At 45.1% G+C, this 19,290-nt stretch overlaps 1 protein-coding gene across 2 annotated transcripts in view; it reads left to right on the top strand.

The window, feature by feature from the left end:
* ALG8 (ALG8 alpha-1,3-glucosyltransferase) overlaps window positions 1-19,290 on the top strand; it is a 92,969-nt gene that overhangs the window by 11,734 nt on the left and 61,945 nt on the right. For both annotated transcript variants that reach the window (XM_069203927.1, XM_069203928.1), the window contains exon 3: window positions 17,307-17,500. In XM_069203927.1, coding sequence (XP_069060028.1) covers window positions 17,307-17,500 — 194 coding nt within the window. The remainder of the gene's footprint in view (window positions 1-17,306; window positions 17,501-19,290) is intronic.

The raw sequence follows: 19,290 nt of genomic DNA on the forward strand, positions 1-19,290 counted from the left end.
CCGCCACCGCCAAGACCAACCTCCACACCGGACTCCACGCCATCGCCAACTGGATGGAGGCAAGCCGCCTCAAACTGAACTCGAATAAGACTGAGATCATCATCTTCGGCTCCAACAAATCAGTATGGGACGACTCCTGGTGGCCTGCTACTCTAGGAGCCGCTCCAAATCTCACCACCCACGCATGCAACCTCGGCTTCATACTGGACTCATCGCTCGATATGACCCAGCAAGTCAACGCCATCTCATCCTCATGTTTTTCACCCTCACCGTGCTTTGCAAGACCTTCAGATGGATCCCCATTGAAACCAGAAGAACGGTCACCCACACCCTTGTTAGCAGTAGACTGGACTATGGCAACGCACTCTACGCGGGAGCAACTGCCAAGCTCCAGAGAAAACTCCAGCGCATTCAGAGCGCCTCAGCACGACTTATCCTTAACCGCCCTCGCCACGTACACATCTCAGCCCACCTCAGAAACCTCCACTGGCTCCCCGTCAACAAAAGGATCATCTTCAAACTCCTGATCCACGCTCGCAAAGCTCTCCACGACGCCGGTCCTGCCTACCTAAACGAGCGTCTCAACTTCCACGTCCCGACACGCCAGCTCCGCTCACCAACCTCGCTCTCGCCACCGTCCCCCGCGTCCACCGTACCAGAGCCTGCTGCAGATCCTTCTCCCCCCTCGCCGCCAAGACCTGGAACTCCCTCCCCGTCAACCTATGTCTTACCTTCAGGAAGCGTCTCAAGACCTGGCTTTTCGAGCAGTAGCACCCCGACCCCCCCTCTCCCCTAATGCCTTAAGACACTCCTGGGTGAGTAGCACGCTTAATAAATAACTGATTGATTGATTGATTGAATGAGCAAAAATGACAAAGTTCCCCAAGGGTGTGTACAGGGGAAGTATGGATGGAGCGTTGTACTGCGATTTGACAGTGGAAAAAGTGGACGTACAAATAGTGTAAATATATGGAGGAAGTCCATCTTCTCAGTTCAAGTTATACTTAGTTGTGCAAGGTCAAAAGAATAATAAAATGTTCAAAGTGTACTGTCCTTGATTGGTCTGGCAAAAAAGAAACAATATAAAGAAAGTTAGTAATGAAGAGTAGGAGACAAAAGTAGGAACTGAAGAGTGCAAAACAGCACCACCTACAACTACTATCAGAAGCTGGAAAACAAGTGGTGGGCTTTATTATGATAACCCATCCACCCTCATGAAACCAGCACTGCCACATGGAATTTACAGAGTCTTGAATAAGTATTACAAGCCACCTTATTTAAAAATGGAATGTTGCTGCACAGAAAATGCAACAGCAGCGTAAGATGTCACACAAGGTTAAACTAATTTGGAGAGGAGTAATGAGAGTGAAATATAATGTCAAGAGATAACTTCAATAACAATGAAATTGTACTAGCTGTTGAAATGAAAGATCATTGGGCAGAATATTACCTCCTTAATAATGATTCAAAATCGAAATTGAAGGCACACATTTGTGATACCTTTTTGTGCAAGTTGACTGGCCACAATCTTTGTTGATGACAGTTGAGGGACTTTCCTTCCCCCTATGATTGTATGACTATATGTTCTAACAGTGTCCAACAGTAGATGCTATTATGTTCCCTAGAGAACCCACACCTAAGGTAATTTTTCCTCTATATTACCTAATAGTGTATTTTCACATGGTATTTAGATTATGGTAGCTTTGTTAAAATACCTTACATCAATTAGCCTGTTCTGAGGGAATTTAAATGTACGTTATGGGCCTGATTACGACCTTGATGGATGGGATACTCCATCGCAGACGTGACGGATACCCTGCCCGCCGTTTTGCAAGTTCCATAGGAGATAATGGAACTTGTAATACAGCGGAGAGGATATCAGTCACATTTGTGATGGAGTATCCCATCAGCCAAGGTTGTAATCAGGCCCTATGTCCGAGATTATTTATTGCATTTTGTAATTTTCCATCAGATGCTTGAGAGTGTGAGGTGGAAATGATAGCAGACATCTGAATAATTGAACCCTTGTTTGCACTGTTGATTCATGACCTGATGGTGAAGCCTTGGATTAAAAGATTTTTACCTTCATTTTTCGATTTTTACAATCTAAGAACAGCTGCAGCCATATACATGCTATTCCCTTTAATTTAAAAAATACCCTGTTTTTTCTCTCCCAGCATGGTATGTTCCAAATGTTCACATGCTTTTGATAGCTCTAATGAAGAGCTATCTGATTTTAAATATGAAGGGCGGAAGATACATTTTTGTATAAGTCTACCTGCAGCTATTTTGTTATCATCCATTGCTTTAGCCAAGAAAGGGTCTTGGGTGTCCAAGTAGTGAATAAGGGACAAACTTCGAAAATCTTATATTTCCTATTACCTAGCTACTACATGAACAGAATGTATGTTACATTTGTCTCTTTGGTAATTCAACAATATTTTTTCCTTTCCATTTACGTTCAAGTCTACTTCAAATGCAATAATTAAACTGCTGCAGTGCATCTAAGTTTAGAGAGTTATGTGATGGTCATTTTGAGAACTACTGGAAGGGTTTGTATTCACAGCATCTACTATTTACCAAACAGGAGCAGAGAGCAAAAGAGACTCTTAATTGCATCAAGTGGAAGCTGAAAAGACTACAATTTAGAATTGGGAATTTTGCAGGTTTTTAGCTTTATGAATATTTGGTATCAATCAACTGCTTGAGAGAGGGTCCAATAGGCTCAGAGAAAGGTTCCCATCCTCTCTCTACCTCACTCTGACACTCTTAAAAATGTACCTTGGACTGTTGTCTCTCTTTCAGTGCTCCATTACCTCCCAGCTACTTTTGTGCTATTTAAGTACCACATGCAGGGTGGTGCAGTAATGATACCCTCAAGGGCCCTGGGATGCGTAAGAGGATTGCCCAAGCTACTATAGGAAAAGAAATAGCCATCATATAAGGGGGACCTGTAGGAAGTTGGCTCTGTATGTGCTATTTCAAAGTAAGGAATAGCATGCACAGAGTCCAAGGGTTCCCCTTAGAGGTAAAATAGTGGTAAAAAGAGATAATACTAATGCTCTATTTTGTGGTAGTGTGGTCGAGCAGTAGGCTTATCCAAGGAGTAGTGTTAAGCATTTGTTGTACATACACATAGGCAATAAATGAGGTACACACACTCAGAGACAAATCCAGCCAATAGGTTTTTATATAGAAAAATATCTTTTCTTAGTTTATTTTAAGAACCACAGGTTCAAATTCTACATGTAATATCTCATTCGAAAGGTATTGCAGGTAAGTACTTTAGGAACTTCAAATCATCAAAATTGCATGTATACTTTTCAAGTTATTCACAAATAGCTGTTTTAAAAGTGGACACTTAGTGCAATTTTCACAGTTCCTAGGGGAGGTACGTATTTGTTAGGTTAACCAGGTAAGTAAGACACTTACAGGGCTTAGTTCTTGGTCCAAGGTAGCCCACCGTTGGGGGTTCAGAGTCACCCCAAAGTCACCACACCAGCAGCTCAGGGCCGGTCAGGTGCAGAGTTCAAAGTGGTGCCCAAAACACATAGGCTAGAATGGAGAGAAGGGGGTGCCCCGGTTCCGGTCTGCTTGCAGGTAAGTACCCGCGTCTTCGGAGGGCAGACCAGGGGGGTGTTGTAGGGCACCGGGGGGGACACAAGTCCACACAGAAATTTCACCCTCAGCAGCGCGGGGGCGGCCGGGTGCAGTGTAGAAACAAGCGTCGGGTTTGCAATGTTAGTCTATGAGAGATCTCGGGATCTCTTCAGCGCTGCAGGCAGGCAAGGGGTGGGTTCCTCGGGGAAACCTCCACTTGGGCAAGGGAGAGGGACTCCTGGGGGTCACTTCTCCAGTGAAAGTCCGGTCCTTCAGGTCCTGGGGGCTGCGGGTGCAGGGTCTCTCCCAGGCGTCGGGACTTTAGGTTCAAAGAGTCGCGGTCAGGGGAAGCCTCGGGATTCCCTCTGCAGGCGGCGCTGTGGGGGCTCAGGGGGGACAGGTTGTTGTACTCACAGTCTTAGAGTAGTCCTGGGGTCCCTCCTGAGGTGTTGGATCGCCACCAGCCGAGTCGGGGTCGCCGGGTGCAGTGTTGCAAGTCTCACGCTTCTTGTGGGGAGCTTGCAGGGTTCTTTAAAGCTGCTGGAAACAAAGTTGCAGCTTTTCTTGGAGCAGGTCCGCTGTCCTCGGGAGTTTCTTGTCTTTTCGAAGCAGGGGCAGTCCTCAGAGGATGTCGAGGTCGCTGGTCCCTTTGGAAGGCGTCGCTGGAGCAGGATCTTTGGAAGGCAGGAGACAGGCCGGTGAGTTTCTGGAGCCAAGGCAGTTGTCGTCTTCTGGTCTTCCTCTGCAGGGGTTTTCAGCTAGGCAGTCCTTCTTCTTGTAGTTGCAGGAATCTAATTTTCTAGGGTTCAGGGTAGCCCTTAAATACTAAATTTAAGGGCGTGTTTAGGTCTGGGGGGTTAGTAGCCAATGGCTACTAGCCCTGAGGGTGGGTACACCCTCTTTGTGCCTCCTCCCAAGGGGAGGGGGTCACAATCCTAACCCTATTGGGGGAATCCTCCATCTGCAAGATGGAGGATTTCTAAAAGTTAGAGTCACCTCAGCTCAGGACACCTTAGGGGCTGTCCTGACTGGCCAGTGACTCCTCCTTGTTGCTTTCTTTGTTCCCTCCAGCCTTGCCGCCAAAAGTGGGGGCCGTGGCCGGAGGGGGCGGGCAACTCCACTAAGCTGGAGTGCCCTGCTGGGCTGTGACAAAGGGGTGAGCCTTTGAGGCTCACCGCCAGGTGTTACAGCTCCTGCCTGGGGGAGGTGTTAGCATCTCCACCCAGTGCAGGCTTTGTTACTGGCCTCAGAGTGACAAAGGCACTCTCCCCATGGGGCCAGCAACATGTCTCTAGTGTGGCAGGCTGCTGGAACCAGTCAGCCTACACAGATAGTCGGATAGGTTTCAGGGGGCACCTCTAAGGTGCCCTCTGGGGTGTATTTTACAATAAAATGTACACTGGCATCAGTGTGCATTTATTGTGCTGAGAAGTTTGATACCAAACTTCCCAGTTTTCAGTGTAGCCATTATGGTGCTGTGGAGTTCGTGTTTGACAGACTCCCAGACCATATACTCTTATGGCTACCCTGCACTTACAATGTCTAAGGTTTTGTTTAGACACTGTAGGGGTACCATGCTCATGCACTGGTACCCTCACCTATGGTATAGTGCACCCTGCCTTAGGGCTGTAAGGCCTGCTAGAGGGGTGTCTTACCTATACTGCATAGGCAGTGAGAGGCTGGCATGGCACCCTGAGGGGAGTGCCATGTCGACTTACTCGTTTTGTCCTCACTAGCACACACAAGCTGGCAAGCAGTGTGTCTGTGCTGAGTGAGAGGTCTCCAGGGTGGCATAAGACATGCTGCAGCCCTTAGAGACCTTCCTTGGCATCAGGGCCCTTGGTACTAGAAGTACCAGTTACAAGGGACTTATCTGGATGCCAGGGTCTGCCAATTGTGGATACAAAAGTACAGGTTAGGGAAAGAACACTGGTGCTGGGGCCTGGTTAGCAGGCCTCAGCACACTTTCAATTGTAAACATAGCATCAGCAAAGGCAAAAAGTCAGGGGGCAACCATGCCAAGGAGGCATTTCCTTACACAACCCCCCCCCAAACGAAAGAGGATGAGACTAACCTTTCCCAAGAGAGTCTTCATTTTCTAAGTGGAAGAACCTGGAAAGGCCATCTGCATTGGCATGGGCAGTCCCAGGTCTGTGTTCCACTATAAAGTCCATTCCCTGTAGGGAGATGGACCACCTCAACAGTTTAGGATTTTCACCTTTCATTTGCATCAGCCATTTGAGAGGTCTGTGGTCAGTTTGAACTAGGAAGTGAGTCCCAAAGAGGTATGGTCTCAGCTTCTTCAGGGACCAAACCACAGCAAAGGCCTCCCTCTCAATGGCACTCCAACGCTGCTCCCTGGGGAGTAACCTCCTGCTAATGAAAGCAACAGGCTGGTCAAGGCCATCATCATTTGTTTGGGACAAAACTGCCCCTATCCCATGTTCAGAGGCATCTGTCTGCACAATGAACTGCTTAGAATAATCTGGAGCTTTTAGAACTGGTGCTGAGCACATTGCTTGTTTCAGGGTGTCAAAGGCCTGTTGGCATTCCACAGTCCAGTTCACTTTCTTGGGCATTTTCTTGGAGGTGAGTTCAGTGAGGGCTGTCACAATGGATCCATATCCCTTCACAAACCTCCTGTAGTACCCAGTCAAGCCAAGGAATGCCCTGACTTGAGTCTGGGTTTTTGGAGCTACCCAGTCCAGAATAGTCTGGATCTTGGGTTGGAGTGGCTGAACTTGGCCTCCACCTACAAGGTGGCCCAAGTAAACCACAGTTCCCTGCCCTATCTGGCATTTGGATGCCTTGATAGAGAGGCCTGCAGATTGCAGAGCCTTCAAAACCTTCCTCAGGTGGACCAGGTGATCCTGCCAGGTGGAGCTAAAGACAGCAATATCATCAAGATAAGCTGTGCTAAAGGACTCCAAGCCAGCAAGGACTTGATTCACCAACCTTTGGAAGGTGGCAGGGGCATTCTTTAAACCAAAGGGCATAACAGTAAACTGATAATGCCCATCAGGTGTGGAGAATGCTGTCTTTTCTTTTGCTCCAGGTGCCATTTTTATTTGCCAGTACCCTGCTGTCAAGTCAAAGGTACTTAGAAATTTGGCAGCACCTAATTTATCAATGAGCTCATCAGCTCTTGGAATTGGAAGGGCATCTGTCTTGGTGACAGAATTGAGCCCTCTGTAGTCCACACAAAACCTCATCTCTTTCTTTCCATCTTTGGTGTGAGGTTTGGGGACTAAGACCACTGGGCTAGCCCAGGGGCTGTCAGAGCGCTCAATCACTCCCAATTCCAGCATCTTGTGGACTTCCACCTTGATGCTTTCCTTAACATGGTCAGACTGTCTGAAGATTTTGTTCTTGACAGGCATGCTGTCTCCTGTGTCCACATCATGGGTACACAGGTGTGTCTGACCAGGGGTTAGGGAGAAAAGCTCAGGAAACTGTTGTAGGACTCTCCTACAATCAGCCTGCTGTTGGCCAGAGAGGGTGTCTGAGTAGATCACTCCATCTACTGTGCCATCTTTTGGGTCTGATGACAGAAGATCAGGGAGAGGTTCACTCTCTGCCTCCTGATCCTCATCTGTTACCATCAACAGATTCACATCAGCCCTGTCATGGAAGAGCTTAAGGCGGTTCACATGGATCACCCTCTTGGGGCTCCTGCTTGTGCCCAGGTCCACCAGGTAGGTGACCTGACTCTTCCTTTCTAGTACTGGGTAAGGGCCACTCCATTTGTCCTGGAGTGCCCTGGGAGCCACAGGCTCCAGAACCCAGACTTTCTGCCCTGGTTGGAACTCAACCAGTGCAGCCTTTTGGTCATACCAAAACTTCTGGAGCTGTTGGCTGGCCTCAAGGTTTTTGGTTGCCTTTTCCATGTACTCTGCCATTCTAGAGCGAAGGCCAAGTACATAGTCCACTATGTCCTGTTTAGGCTCATGGAGAGGTCTCTCCCAGCCTTCTTTAACAAGGGCAAGTGGTCCTCTTACAGGATGACCAAACAGAAGTTCAAAGGGTGAGAATCCTACTCCCTTCTGTGGCACCTCTCTGTAAGCGAAAAGCAGACATGGCAAGAGGACATCCCATCTCCTTTTGAGTTTGTCTGGGAGCCCCATGATCATGCCTTTTAATGTCTTGTTGAATCTCTCAACTAAGCCATTAGTTTGTGGATGGTATGGTGTAGTGAATTTGTAAGTCACTCCACACTCATTCCACATGTGTTTTAGGTATGCTGACATGAAGTTGGTACCTCTGTCAGACACCACCTCCTTAGGGAAACCCACTCTGGTAAAGATACCAATGAGGGCCTTGGCTACTGCAGGGGCAGTAGTCGACCTAAGGGGAATAGCTTCAGGATACCTGGTAGCATGATCCACTACTACCAGGATATACATATTTCCTGAGGCTGTGGGAGGTTCTAGTGGACCAACTATGTCCACACCCACTCTTTCAAAGGGAACCCCCACCACTGGAAGTGGAATGAGGGGGGCCTTTGGATGCCCACCTGTCTTACCACTGGCTTGACAGGTGGGGCAGGAGAGGCAAAACTCCTTAACCATGTTGGACATATTGGGCCAGTAGAAGTGGTTGACTAACCTCTCCCACGTCTTGGTTTGTCCCAAATGTCCAGCAAGGGGAATGTCATGGGCCAATGTTAGGATGAACTCTCTGAACAGCTGAGGCACTACCACTCTCCTAGTGGCACCAGGTTTGGGGTCTCTGGCCTCAGTGTACAGGAGTCCATCCTCCCAATAGACCCTATGTGTTCCATTTTTCTTGCCTTTGGACTCTTCAGCAGCTTGCTGCCTAAGGCCTTCAAGAGAGGGACAGGTTTCTTGTCCCTTACACAGCTCCTCCCTTGAGGGTCCCCCTGGGCCTAAGAGCTCAACCTGATAAGGTTCAAGCTCCAAAGGCTCAGTTCCCTCAGAGGGCAGAACTTCTTCCTGAGAAGAGAGGTTCCCTTTCTTTTGCTGTGTTGCAGTTGGTTTCCCAACTGACTTTCCTGTTCTCTTGGTAGGCTGGGCCATTTTTCCAGACTCCAGCTCTACTTTTTCACCCTGTGCCTTGCATTGTGCTCTTGTTTTCACACACACCAGTTCAGGGATACCCAGCATTGCTGCATGGGTTTTTAGTTCTACCTCAGCCCATGCTGAGGACTCCAGGTCATTTCCAAGCAGACAGTCCACTGGGATATTTGAGGAGACCACCACCTGTTTCAGGCCATTGACCCCTCCCCATTCTAAAGTAACCATTGCCATGGGATGTACTTTTCTCTGATTGTCAGCGTTGGTGACTGTGTAAGTTTTTCCAGTCAGGTATTGGCCAGGGGAAACCAGTTTCTCTGTCACCATGGTGACACTGGCACCTGTATCCCTCAGGCCCTCTATTCTAGTCCCATTAATCAAGAGTTGCTGTCTGTATTTTTGCATGTTAGGCGGCCAGACAGCTAGTGTGGCTAAATCCACCCCACCCTCAGAAACTAGAGTAGCTTCAGTGTGGACCCTGATTTGCTCTGGGCACACTGTTGATCCCACTTGGAGACTAGCCATACCAGTGTTACCTGGATGGGAGTTTGGAGTGGAACCTTTCTTGGGACAGGCCTTGTCTCCAGTTTGGTGTCCATGCTGTTTACAGCTATGACACCAGGCCTTTTTGGGATCAAAGTTTTTACCCTTGTACCCATTGTTTTGTGAAGAGGCTCTGGGCCCACCCTCCTGTGCAGGTTTTTGGGGGCCTGTAGAAGACTCTTTACTATTTTTAGTTTTGGTTGTCTCATCACCCTTCCCCTGGGGAGTCTTTGTGACCCCTTTCTTTTGGTCACCCCCTGTTGAAGTCTTGGACACCCTTGTCTTGACCCAATGGTCCGCCTTCTTTCCCAATTCTTGGGGAGAAATTGGTCCTAGGTCTACCAGATGCTGATGCAGTTTATCATTGAAACAATTACTTAACAGGTGTTCTTTCACAAATAAATTGTACAGCCCATCATAATTACTTACACCACTGCCTTGAATCCAACCATCTAGTGTTTTCACTGAGTAGTCTACAAAGTCAACCCAGGTCTGGCTCGAGGATTTTTGAGCCCCCCTGAATCTAATCCTATACTCCTCAGTGGAGAATCCAAAGCCCTCAATCAGAGTACCCTTCATGAGGTCATAAGATTCTGCATCTTGTCCAGAGAGTGTGAGGAGTCTATCCCTACACTTTCCTGTGAACATTTCCCAAAGGAGAGCACCCCAGTGAGATCTGTTCACTTTTCTGGTTACACAAGCCCTCTCAAAAGCTGTGAACCATTTGGTGATGTCATCACCATCTTCATATTTAGTTACAATCCCTTTAGGGATTTTCAACATGTCGGGAGAATCTCTGACCCTATTTATGTTGCTGCCACCATTGATGGGTCCTAGGCCCATCTCTTGTCTTTCCCTCTCTATGGCTAGGATCTGTCTTTCCAAAGCCAATCTTTTGGCCATCCTGGCTAACTGGATGTCCTCTTCACTGGGGCTATCCTCAGTGATTTCAGAGGTGTTGGTCTCTCCTGTGAGGGAACCAGCATCTCTGACTATTATTTTTGGAGTCAGGGTTTGAGGGACCCTGTTCTCCCTAGATAGGATTGGTAGGGGGGAATTTTCCTCCAAGTCACTATCCTCTTCCTCTGAGTTGCCACCCTCAGAGGGGTTGGCCTTTTCAAACTCTGCCAAAAGCTCCTGGAGCTGTATTTTGGTAGGTTTGGGGCCCATTGTTATTTTCTTTATTTTACAGAGTGACCTTAGCTCCCTCATCTTAAGATGGAGGTAAGGTGTGGTGTCGAGTTCCACCACAGTCACATCTGTGCTAGACATTTTGCTTCTAAAAGTTGGAATACTTTTTAAGAATCTACAACTAGTTCTAGGTTCTAATTCAAACTTTTACAAACTTTTAAACTCTAAAAGAAATGCTAAACAGGATCTAACACAAGGCCCTAGCAGGTCTTTTAAGAATTTAGAAAACTTTTCAAATTGCAAAAATCAATTTCTAATGACAATTTTGGAATTTGTCGTGTGATCAGGTATTGGCTGAGTAGTCCAGCAAATGCAAAGTCTTGTACCCCACCGCTGATCCACCAATGTAGGAAGTTGGCTCTGTATGTGCTATTTCAAAGTAAGGAATAGCATGCACAGAGTCCAAGGGTTCCCCTTAGAGGTAAAATAGTGGTAAAAAGAGATAATACTAATGCTCTATTTTGTGGTAGTGTGGTCGAGCAGTAGGCTTATCCAAGGAGTAGTGTTAAGCATTTGTTGTACATACACATAGGCAATAAATGAGGTACACACACTCAGAGACAAATCCAGCCAATAGGTTTTTATATAGAAAAATATCTTTTCTTAGTTTATTTTAAGAACCACAGGTTCAAATTCTACATGTAATATCTCATTCGAAAGGTATTGCAGGTAAGTACTTTAGGAACTTCAAATCATCAAAATTGCATGTATACTTTTCAAGTTATTCACAAATAGCTGTTTTAAAAGTGAACACAGTGCAATTTTCACAGTTCCTAGGGGAGGTAAGTATTTGTTAGGTTAACCAGGTAAGTAAGACACTTACAGGGCTTAGTTCTTGGTCCAAGGTAGCCCACCGTTGGGGGTTCAGAGTCACCCCAAAGTCACCACACCAGCAGCTCAGGGCCGGTCAGGTGCAGAGTTCAAAGTGGTGCCCAAAACACATAGGCTAGAATGGAGAGAAGGGGGTGCCCCGGTTCCGGTCTGCTTGCAGGTAAGTACCCGCGTCTTCGGAGGGCAGACCAGGGGGGTGTTGTAGGGCACCGGGGGGGACACAAGTCCACACAGAAATTTCACCCTCAGCAGCGCGGGGGCGGCCGGGTGCAGTGTAGAAACAAGCGTCGGGTTTGCAATGTTAGTCTATGAGAGATCTCGGGATCTCTTCAGCGCTGCAGGCAGGCAAGGGGGGGGTTCCTCGGGGAAACCTCCACTTGGGCAAGGGAGAGGGACTCCTGGGGGTCACTTCTCCAGTGAAAGTCCGGTCCTTCAGGTCCTGGGGGCTGCGGGTGCAGGGTCTCTCCCAGGCGTCGGGACTTTAGGTTCAAAGAGTCGCGGTCAGGGGAAGCCTCGGGATTCCCTCTGCAGGCGGCGCTGTGGGGGCTCAGGGGGGACAGGTTGTTGTACTCACAGTCTTAGAGTAGTCCTGGGGTCCCTCCTGAGGTGTTGGATCGCCACCAGCCGAGTCGGGGTCGCCGGGTGCAGTGTTGCAAGTCTCACGCTTCTTGCGGGGAGCTTGCAGGGTTCTTTAAAGCTGCTGGAAACAAAGTTGCAGCTTTTCTTGGAGCAGGTCCGCTGTCCTCGGGAGTTTCTTGTCTTTTCGAAGCAGGGGCAGTCCTCAGAGGATGTCGAGGTCGCTGGTCCCTTTGGAAGGCGTCGCTGGAGCAGGATCTTTGGAAGGCAGGAGACAGGCCGGTGAGTTTCTGGAGCCAAGGCAGTTGTCGTCTTCTGGTCTTCCTCTGCAGGGGTTTTCAGCTAGGCAGTCCTTCTTCTTGTAGTTGCAGGAATCTAATTTTCTAGGGTTCAGGGTAGCCCTTAAATACTAAATTTAAGGGCGTGTTTAGGTCTGGGGGGTTAGTAGCCAATGGCTACTAGCCCTGAGGGTGGGTACACCCTCTTTGTGCCTCCTCCCAAGGGGAGGGGGTCACAATCCTAACCCTATTGGGGGAATCCTCCATCTGCAAGATGGAGGATTTCTAAAAGTTAGAGTCACCTCAGCTCAGGACACCTTAGGGGCTGTCCTGACTGGCCAGTGACTCCTCCTTGTTGCTTTCTTTGTTCCCTCCAGCCTTGCCGCCAAAAGTGGGGGCCGTGGCCGGAGGGGGCGGGCAACTCCACACAGCTGGAGTGCCCTGCTGGGCTGTGACAAAGGGGTGAGCCTTTGAGGCTCACCGCCAGGTGTTACAGCTCCTGCCTGGGGGAGGTGTTAGCATCTCCACCCAGTGCAGGCTTTGTTACTGGCCTCAGAGTGACAAAGGCACTCTCCCCATGGGGCCAGCAACATGTCTCTAGTGTGGCAGGCTGCTGGAACCAGTCAGCCTACACAGATAGTCGGATAGGTTTCAGGGGGCACCTCTAAGGTGCCCTCTGGGGTGTATTTTACAATAAAATGTACACTGGCATCAGTGTGCATTTATTGTGCTGAGAAGTTTGATACCAAACTTCCCAGTTTTCAGTGTAGCCATTATGGTGCTGTGGAGTTCGTGTTTGACAGACTCCCAGACCATATACTCTTATGGCTACCCTGCACTTACAATGTCTAAGGTTTTGTTTAGACACTGTAGGGGTACCATGCTCATGCACTGGTACCCTCACCTATGGTATAGTGCACCCTGCCTTAGGGCTGTAAGGCCTGCTAGAGGGGTGTCTTACCTATACTGCATAGGCAGTGAGAGGCTGGCATGGCACCCTGAGGGGAGTGCCATGTCGACTTACTCGTTTTGTCCTCACTAGCACACACAAGCTGGCAAGCAGTGTGTCTGTGCTGAGTGAGAGGTCTCCAGGGTGGCATAAGACATGCTGCAGCCCTTAGAGACCTTCCTTGGCATCAGGGCCCTTGGTACTAGAAGTACCAGTTACAAGGGACTTATCTGGATGCCAGGGTCTGCCAATTGTGGATACAAAAGTACAGGTTAGGGAAAGAACACTGGTGCTGGGGCCTGGTTAGCAGGCCTCAGCACACTTTCAATTGTAAACATAGCATCAGCAAAGGCAAAAAGTCAGGGGGCAACCATGCCAAGGAGGCATTTCCTTACAGGACCTTGTTAAGTTTTTCCAAGACCTTTGCGATCAGAGTGATAAGGCATCTCATAATTATGCTTTAAGCGAGGTCCATAGATCTTTGCAACCAACTGGGGGTAGAACAAGTTAGGCTTCAACTTTTCAGCAACAAACTCTGCTTACAGTATGACCCATTTGGTCACACAAGGAAAACTCAAGGCAGGGAAAAGGTTAAAAGATTTATTACAAGCTAATACGGTTTAGGTTAGTTAACATTACAAGAACTAAGCTTTCAATAACAACCATACAGAATATCAACAATAAGATTTGCAGTTTACAAGACAAAGGATACATCAAGGCAATTTCAAATTCATGTAAGCTCAACAGTTAGGATAAAGGAAAGCCCTGCCAATTAGAAAAAGGGTTAATGTGCTGCTTAGAATAATAATTTGGAAAAAAGTCATCTGGGACAAAAAGCAACCTACCAAAATTGGGGAAAAAGTAAGTAAATAGGGAGAGCGTCCGCATGTCAGAAGCTTGATCAAGAGTGTTCTTCCTTGGGTCAGGGGAAAAACCCTAAACTAAAGAAAACATTTGAGAAATTCAAGCAGAGGTAGAGGCCAATACCTCTTGGAGTCCAAGGCGATTAGCTCCTCATGAGAAGAGCAAGCAGGTCTGGGAGCAAAGTCTAAGGGGGGGAGGAAGCTAGGGTGATTGCTTCAGGGGGGAAAGCCAGGATGAGAACTTCTTCAGGAGAAAGTCCAGGTGAGAAGTGCAATGATAAATGACCCAAATCCAGAAGGGGGGACAGTATATCAGAAGTCAAAGGTGCAAGATGCTTTGCCAGTCCATCACTCCACATGGATCGGAAGTTGAATTCTCCAATCAGCATTAATCATACAACCGGGAACTGAAACACAGAGATATTTTCCTAATTCCATTGTGAGAACGACACGCATCTTAGCTCATTTGCAGGGTTGAAACAATTGTATATACTTCTTTACATATTTCGTCAATATACTGGGCTCAAGGTTAGCTTCTCAGGATTGCTCATGAATAGGACAATAGCATTCTATAATCCAAGCTAATATCGCATGGGAGCGTAGAAGGAAAGGGTCACATTAGCAAGAATGACTAAACATTTTGCAACACTGTCAGGAAACGGGGCCTTGCAGGCCTTGCTTAGGCTAAGCAAAGGAAAATTTGAGGCTCAATTACAGTAATTAAGGTACATATAACCTTCAAAATTATAAATTCATCACTATTAATATTGTAAATTCATATTACTGTAAATGTTTAGGATGAAATAAACATTATTAATATATTTAATTAAATGTGGTGCAGAACTGCATTTCCAACATTTTGCATGAAACTTTTAAAACCTTTCTCTTTGGAAAACTATTATTGTTGTAATGAAAACTACTAATTTAGAGCCTAAAGAATAGGATCAAAAGAATTATTACGTTTGTGTATGGTCTGTGCCACATCATTAAAATGTGCTAACCCTCAGTGAATGTACATGGGCCTAGGCTTTCAGTGCACCACTTTGCAGATAAACTACTAGAACCTTTTAATGAAAAATGCAAACTTGGGGCCTGATTATGATCTTGGCAGATGGAATACTCCGTCGCAAATGTGACAGATATTCCATCTGCCGTATTAAGATCTCCGTAGGATATAATGGGATCGTAATACGGCAAACTGGATATCCGTCACGTTTGTGACGAAGTAACCCTGTCTGTCAAGATCGTAATCAGGACTTCAGTCTGGTTCAGGTGATTACTGTGATGTCAAATTTGCCATTGACATTTCTGCTATATAAAGAGGTTACAGAACACAATAGCTCTCATAGAAATAAAGAATGATATGTTCTCCCTAGAAGTCCTTTCTTTAGAGCAGCAAGTAGTAAAAGAGATTCCAGTGGCCTGGGAGAAACATTGTGTTTCCCAGTACATCTTTGAGAAACTTTAAAGGAAAAAACATGAGTGGGTTTGCCACCGAGGCATTGCCATGCAATTGATGGTTAAGCTGTAGGTTAAGTCCATGATCTGGCTAGTGTTCAGTGTTCTGTTTAAATTATTTGAATGTGGTATCTAAAGGGGGGTACCAGTAAGGAACTGGTTAGTGAATTTTCTCACGTTTATAGTTCAGCGTTGCCTTATGTTATGCATATCTTGAACTTTAAAACCCTCCACCTCTCCTTTTTCCTGATGAGGCTAAAAGATGCCTCAGGCAGTGACGGTGAGTAGTAAGGGAAAGGAAGAAAAATAATTGGCCAGATTCACAAACTACAATTTGTAGTACACAAAATAGTTATGTACTACAAAATGCAATTCATAAGCCTCAGGCCGTAGACCTTTTCCTCTACAGTTTTTTTTTTTTTTGGCAGAGATTTCTGCCACAGAGGTGGATATATCCGCACATGTTGGTATATGTGGACGTGACAATGGGCAGTGGATGGAAACAGGAAACAATTAACACTGAATGGTGTTTTATGATAATTTAAAGAACGGTTTGGGTGGAACATGCTAATACAAAACATATACCTACAAAGAGTGCGGCTTTTGCAATTAAAAAAATTCACTTCTAAAGTTACTACAGCCCTAAAAGTGTCAAAAGAGGAGTACATATACTCCAGCCCAGTCTTGGAGTAAATCAAGCACCACATATAGTCAATAACTAGTACTGATTCTGACGTTTGTGAGGGCAGAGACTTAAAATAACACACCAGAGGAACTAAATATAATTATTTCATATTTCATATCTATCTATCTGAAATTACAACCAAACAAAGTATAACACATAGATAAACAGAGTGCAAATTTACCTCAGTGAATCAGACCCTGGTGTCTGACCCCATTGACATTGCTTCAGCTGTGATATGTTAAACATGGACGTGTTTATAATAGTAAAACTCGCGAAGTTCAAATACATTTTCTTTTTACAAGCTCCAAAAAATCTATTTATTCTTAATAATGAAGTAGGGAAAACAAATTGAAAGTGAACGTTCACTTCCTAGCTCTACTTTTGTCAAAATAAAAAAAAAACATTTTTTAATAGTATACTAGCAGCATCATGGACTATTATTTAGTGTGAAAAAATTAGTTGTAATTTGCTCATTGATTTTTATTTTTTTTATTTTGTACTTATAGTTTGATTCACAAAATTGAGAATCCAACGGGGTCACAGAAGGACCTGCCTAATTAAAATTAATTGGTCTGGTTGTAGTTTGCAATCCCCTGCAACTGGCCTCAATCACTGGAATGGTGGCCTGCAAGGGTCAGCAGACTACCATGTCTGATAGTGATTAAGTAAAGATATTTTTTTATAATGCAGCTTTTTGTTCCTTGAAGAAATTGTGACTTTGTTTAAAACAAAAAGTTTAATTGAGAGTTGACTCTCCCTGAAACCTTTTTTCAAGATTCAGAAAGGGGGCTAGAGATTGCTAATCAGTTATCACCCCAAATTGGGAATCAGTATCTTTTCAGTATTTTGCAACTGGATTGCAGTTGCAAAACATTGACACACACGATCCAAATCGCTATTTGGTAGAGGCACCCAAAACATACCCCTTCCAAATAATGAGTCTGAAACCATTTCTAAACCAGTTTGGTGATTCTAAAAATGTTTTCCCAATCACTAAGTGAGTTTACCTGAAAAGGGATATTGGCATTTGCGAACCCTCCGTTTTACAGCTTCTGAGGGTTTTCAAATGCTAAAGCCTTTGTAATTGTGGTCCCTAGGATTTTACCTATCCTAGTAGTGAGTTTGATAGGTATTTTGTTATGTAGAAGTGAATGTCGCCTAACAGCAGTGATCTTCTAGCTCAGGTTTGATTACCAATCTTGTTTTGATTAGAGATTGCATTGTGTCTTACAGCCTTAATCTTCAAGCAGTCAAAAGATTGGAGCTCACTCACGTTTTATGTCTCTCCCTCTCTGGCAGGCAACTTCTGAGTGGACGTTGGATTATCCTCCATTCTTTGCCTGGTTTGAATATGGCCTTTCACATGTGGCAAAATACTTTGATAAGGAGATGTTAGTGGTGAAGAACCTGAACTATGCGAGTACGGAAACCATTCTTTTCCAACGGTTGTCTGTTATCATTACTGATATCCTCTTCATATATGCAGTCAGCGAGTAAGTCCCTCGGCACCCATCCAGTTATGTTTCTGCACTCTTTCAATGGTTACCAATTGCATTACAGATTGATAAACTCAAACAATGTATATGTTCATTACCATCTTCCTTTTAAATCTGAATTTATATATTTTAACTTTTCAGGGCTTCAGACACCTAGTGCTTTAAGTACAGATGCTTTTGAGCTGAAAAAAAGCTTGGTTTTCAATTTTGTTTTTAGTCCAGGAGCGATTTGAGAGTGCGACTTATGCTTCTTGCTCCCTTTTTGGCATTGGTAATTATTGTTTGTTTTTGTTTGACTTAAACAAGCAAGAAAAAAACTCCACAAATCTTGGTTACAAGCATTTATTCAGGACTGTTGCTTTGTGACTGCCAGTGAAGTACTTACACACATAAATAAGAAAGAATACCATGTTTTTTTTATTGTCCAGTTCCCTATCTTCTATATTTAGCAGATCCTGGTCAACCAATGTTCAATTTCCTGTTGTGCTGTGAATCAACTGCTGTCAAAGGGTGGAACCATCGCCCACTGTCTTTTCCCAAAAAGTAACAGATTTATTAAAATGTTATCATGCGCTGTTCCTGGCAGTATACAAAATGGTGTTGTCTCTGGGTAATGTACCTGAAAACTGAAATGGAACTTTATAAGTTCTGGAGAATGAAAAGTTAAGGCTGCTGAATATACCTTTGTCCATGTTAAGGCTACTTGGCATGATTTTTACCCGAATAGTATAGACTGCATTACAAGACTAGGCAGAAAAGAGATTCATATTCTCTATGAACTAAGTGGTTTGTAGAAGAAACAATCTTGAATTCTTTTATATTAGCAAGTGAAACATGTTTGTTTCTCAAGAACGAACCACAAATATTTTATGGGTGCATACAACCTGAATGGGTGTTCATTACTTTTATCCACCCACTCTTTTAGTACAGACTGGAAAAACTAGGCGTTCAATGGGACATTCTGAGGTGCATTCAATTGTTGTGCATAGAATGTGGACAAAAGTACCATCAAGGGAGTTGAAGAGAGATACTTCATTGCCTCAAGCTATTAACTGCTCACCTTCACACAGAGCTGCTCCAAACTAATAGATTTCCACCTAAAAAGCATTTTAAACACATCTCTGGATTATAATATGCTGATGGCATGATAACATTAAGGCATGGCTCACTGAAATTGCAGAGTTTCTGGATCTGGTAGATGATTATTATGGTCCATAATTTCACAAAGTTACCTCCTGAAGTCCATATTAATGGTATTAGGCTGGTTGTCTACAAGTACGACTTGGAGACTAAGTGGCATACAACTGGCCCCTCACCGGAGTACTGTGACCTGGTCTTATTAAAGGATGATTGGTTGTGGTGGAAACCCCAATTTCAGATGAAAACACACTGCCAAAGGAATAAAGGAAGGGCAAAATAGAATCGGTAACATTTGTGGGAATATTTCCTTACAGCTCCTGCTTATGGCATATATTATGAAAGTTACTTTTCTATATTAACTAGTGGACTTCTGTTTGGTGGAAAACTCCGTTACCATTCAGGCCATTAGACTGGAGTTGTCCATATGTTCAGCAAAAGCTGTGGCGCATTAGTGATCAATGGGAATTCTTGATTGACTGCCCCTACCCCAATACATTTGTGGGAATTTATGGAAACAATTTTGCCTTCATTAATGGGTTTATCAGCTTTCTTAATAGTGGAGATTAATTGTTTTTGCATGACTTTTTGAATGGTGCAAATTTAACTTATCCCAATTTAAATTTATTTAAAAATATTTTTATACTGGT

The sequence above is a fragment of the Pleurodeles waltl genome, chromosome 8, assembly GCF_031143425.1.
Source record: "Pleurodeles waltl isolate 20211129_DDA chromosome 8, aPleWal1.hap1.20221129, whole genome shotgun sequence".
Classification (NCBI taxonomy): domain Eukaryota; kingdom Metazoa; phylum Chordata; class Amphibia; order Caudata; family Salamandridae; genus Pleurodeles; species Pleurodeles waltl.